Raw genomic sequence first — 1547 nt, forward strand, 5'->3', positions numbered from 1 at the left:
TAAGCAAAGCAGAAGGGTGGGGTGTAGTCACGGTGTTGCCCCGTTACAGTCTTATGTCATTTCCAAGGAGCAAATCTCTAGGGCCGCAGGCCCCCAGCCGAACGCTTTAGTTTACTCAAATATGCAAAGTAATTTACCGGTCACATTATGTATTTGATTATGCACTTCAGTAAATAGCGAGACTGAAATGGTCGGGCCGAAGGCCCGACCATCGCCGCCGGCAGGCCAAGCAGGCCCGGCCCCTGCCGAACGGAGTTGCCGGCGCAGCGAAGTGGAGCTGGCAACTCCGTTTGGCGGAAGGGCGGGCCTGCTTGTTAGAAACAAACTCGTGTGGTCTGTAGGACAAAAACTTCAGAAAACTTCAAATTGTCCCTTTTAATGACACACATTTGTCCCAAAGCGTTTTCCTTACCGATTTTTAAGTGCACAACTCTGTATGTGATAGTTGTTTCTGTTTGTTCATGTTATTTTTCCTAGAATGAAGACGCACTGGCGAAGATGCGCTCCTTGATTGAACTCACCTCGCGCAGCTTTGAAGAGGAGCTCGTCGACATCCGCTTCCTCCTGGACAAGGAGGTGACCGATTTGCAGGAAAGGCGCTCACTCCTCGAGGAAGCGGCGCAGAGCGGGGACGCGGCTGCGTGGGAGGAAGTGAAGAGTTCCTTCACTGTAAACCCTGGTAAATGATCCTCAGAGCGCACGCTCTTCAATTATTTGAAGGGGGTAACCCCTTTTTGAACCCTTCTACTACAATCACGTTTTTAGCCCGCCCTTCTGCTTTGAAAAAGCTATCCAGCGGGCTTATGCAAACGACCTCGTGTGTGTCTGTCTGTTCCACTAGAGGGAGATGTGCTAGAGACTTGAAATTTTCAGGGTATCTTAAGGTCCACTCCTAGAGAACGAAACGCCTATGCCTACCTGGCAACCACCCATAAGGGTGTGAATGGGGGTATCCAAGGATCCAAGGTTCAAAAAATTCTCCCAAAAAGTATTTTTTCTATGTTCTCCTTAGGGGTAACTCGTCAAAGTAGAGCCCTATGGTCGAAGATTTGTGAACAATAAGTTGTAGAAAAAGGCCTTTAAACCGCAAAATAGAAACGGAACTCTCCCCCACCCGCAAAAAACGTTTTCTAAGCAGAAGGGTGGGTTGTAGTCGCGGTGCTTCACCGTTACATCCCTTTCTCGAGTCTTAGGGGCAAACTCAAAGACGACAGGTTTAAGCGAGCCGAACGCCCGCTACATCATTCCATCATGTTCTTCAGCAAATGGCGTGACATAAATGGTCGGGCCCATGAACAAGCAGTCATAAATCCTTTCTAAAGCTAAAGCTAAAAAATCTGGTCGGGCCGCATCACCGTTACATCCCTTTCTCGAGTCTTAGGGGCAAACTCAAAGACGACGGGTTTAAGCGAGCCGAACGCCCGCTACATCATTCGATCATGTTCTTCAGCAAATGGCGTGACATAAATGGCCCCAGGCCCGACCATCGCCGCCGGCAGGCCAAGCAGGCCCGGCCCCTGCCGAACGGAGTTGCCAGCGGAGCGAAG

The 1547-nt window shown here is 50.2% G+C and overlaps 1 protein-coding gene across 1 annotated transcript in view; it reads left to right on the forward strand.

Annotated features, from left to right (window-relative positions):
• Positions 1 to 480: 480 nt before the first annotated feature.
• Positions 481 to 1547, forward strand: part of LOC113213943 (uncharacterized) — a 41533-nt gene continuing 40466 nt past the window's right edge. Inside the window, exon 1 of the mRNA XM_052274584.1 lies at positions 481 to 679. Coding sequence (XP_052130544.1) covers positions 499 to 679 — 181 coding nt within the window. The 5' untranslated portion in view covers positions 481 to 498. The remainder of the gene's footprint in view (positions 680 to 1547) is intronic.

The sequence above is a fragment of the Frankliniella occidentalis genome, unplaced genomic scaffold (genome assembly GCF_000697945.3).
Source record: "Frankliniella occidentalis isolate FOCC.00 unplaced genomic scaffold, Focc_3.1 Scaffold413, whole genome shotgun sequence".
Classification (NCBI taxonomy): Eukaryota; Metazoa; Arthropoda; class Insecta; order Thysanoptera; family Thripidae; genus Frankliniella; species Frankliniella occidentalis.